This window comes from Penaeus monodon, chromosome 32 (assembly GCF_015228065.2).
Source record: "Penaeus monodon isolate SGIC_2016 chromosome 32, NSTDA_Pmon_1, whole genome shotgun sequence".
Classification (NCBI taxonomy): Eukaryota; Metazoa; Arthropoda; class Malacostraca; order Decapoda; family Penaeidae; genus Penaeus; species Penaeus monodon.
This window is the reverse complement of record NC_051417.1, coordinates 5,617,812-5,618,652: the sequence shown is the minus strand read 5'-3', so window position 1 is coordinate 5,618,652 and position 841 is coordinate 5,617,812. Positions and strand designations below refer to the sequence as shown.

Here is an 841-nt window from a genome sequence, read left to right as displayed (position 1 = left end):
TCCCCTTTCTTACTTATCTTTATTGTTGATTTCTATTTCATTTCGTTTTTTATTTACCTCATCATCTGTTTATTTATAATTTTCTGTTTACTTATCAATATTGCCAGTGGAATTACTTGTCTTTATTATTCATTATTTCCATTTCGTTTTTCGTCTCATCATTTATCTACTTATCACTATTACGAATTGATTAATTACCATCTGTTTAGTCACCATTTGTTGCTAATTCATACTAATCACTATTACCAGTTCATTCATTACTATCTGTTTACTAATTAAATACTGCTAATTCATTTACTTGTAACTATTACCGATTCATTCATGATCATCTGTTTACTCATCTTTATTACTAATATATTTACACGTCCTTCCTACCTACTTATTTACCAATTCATTCATTATTATCTGCTTCCTCATCATTATTGCTCATTCATTTACTTATCACTATCACCAACTCATTCATTATTATCTGCTTACTCATCTTCATTACTAATGTATTAACATGTCTTTCCTACCTACTTATATACCAATTCATTCAGTATTATCTATTTACCTATCTTCGTTACTAATATATTAACACGTCTTTCCTACCAACTTATTTACATTTTTTTTTATCATCACGCTCCCTTTTCCAACAGTCCCTCAAGATGCAGTACACCCGCGGCGGCGTAACACGAACTATCAACAACACAGTCTATCGCGGTCGTGTTCCCGGGTTTTATCCTGGCGTTTATTTAGAAGAGGAATTCTATGTCATCTGCGAGACTCTTTCTCCTATTAGTACCATCAGCAGTATGGATTGTGTGGGCAAGTTTTTTTTTTTTAGTGTTTTTGGTGCATT

General features: G+C 31.9%; 1 protein-coding gene across 1 annotated transcript in view; it reads left to right on the top strand.

Moving 5' to 3' along the window:
* Positions 1 to 841, top strand: part of LOC119593380 — a gene marked incomplete at its 5' end in the record, with an annotated part of 7,040 nt that overhangs the window by 3,732 nt on the left and 2,467 nt on the right. The window contains 1 exon segment of the mRNA XM_037942310.1: positions 639 to 807. Coding sequence (XP_037798238.1) covers positions 639 to 807 — 169 coding nt within the window.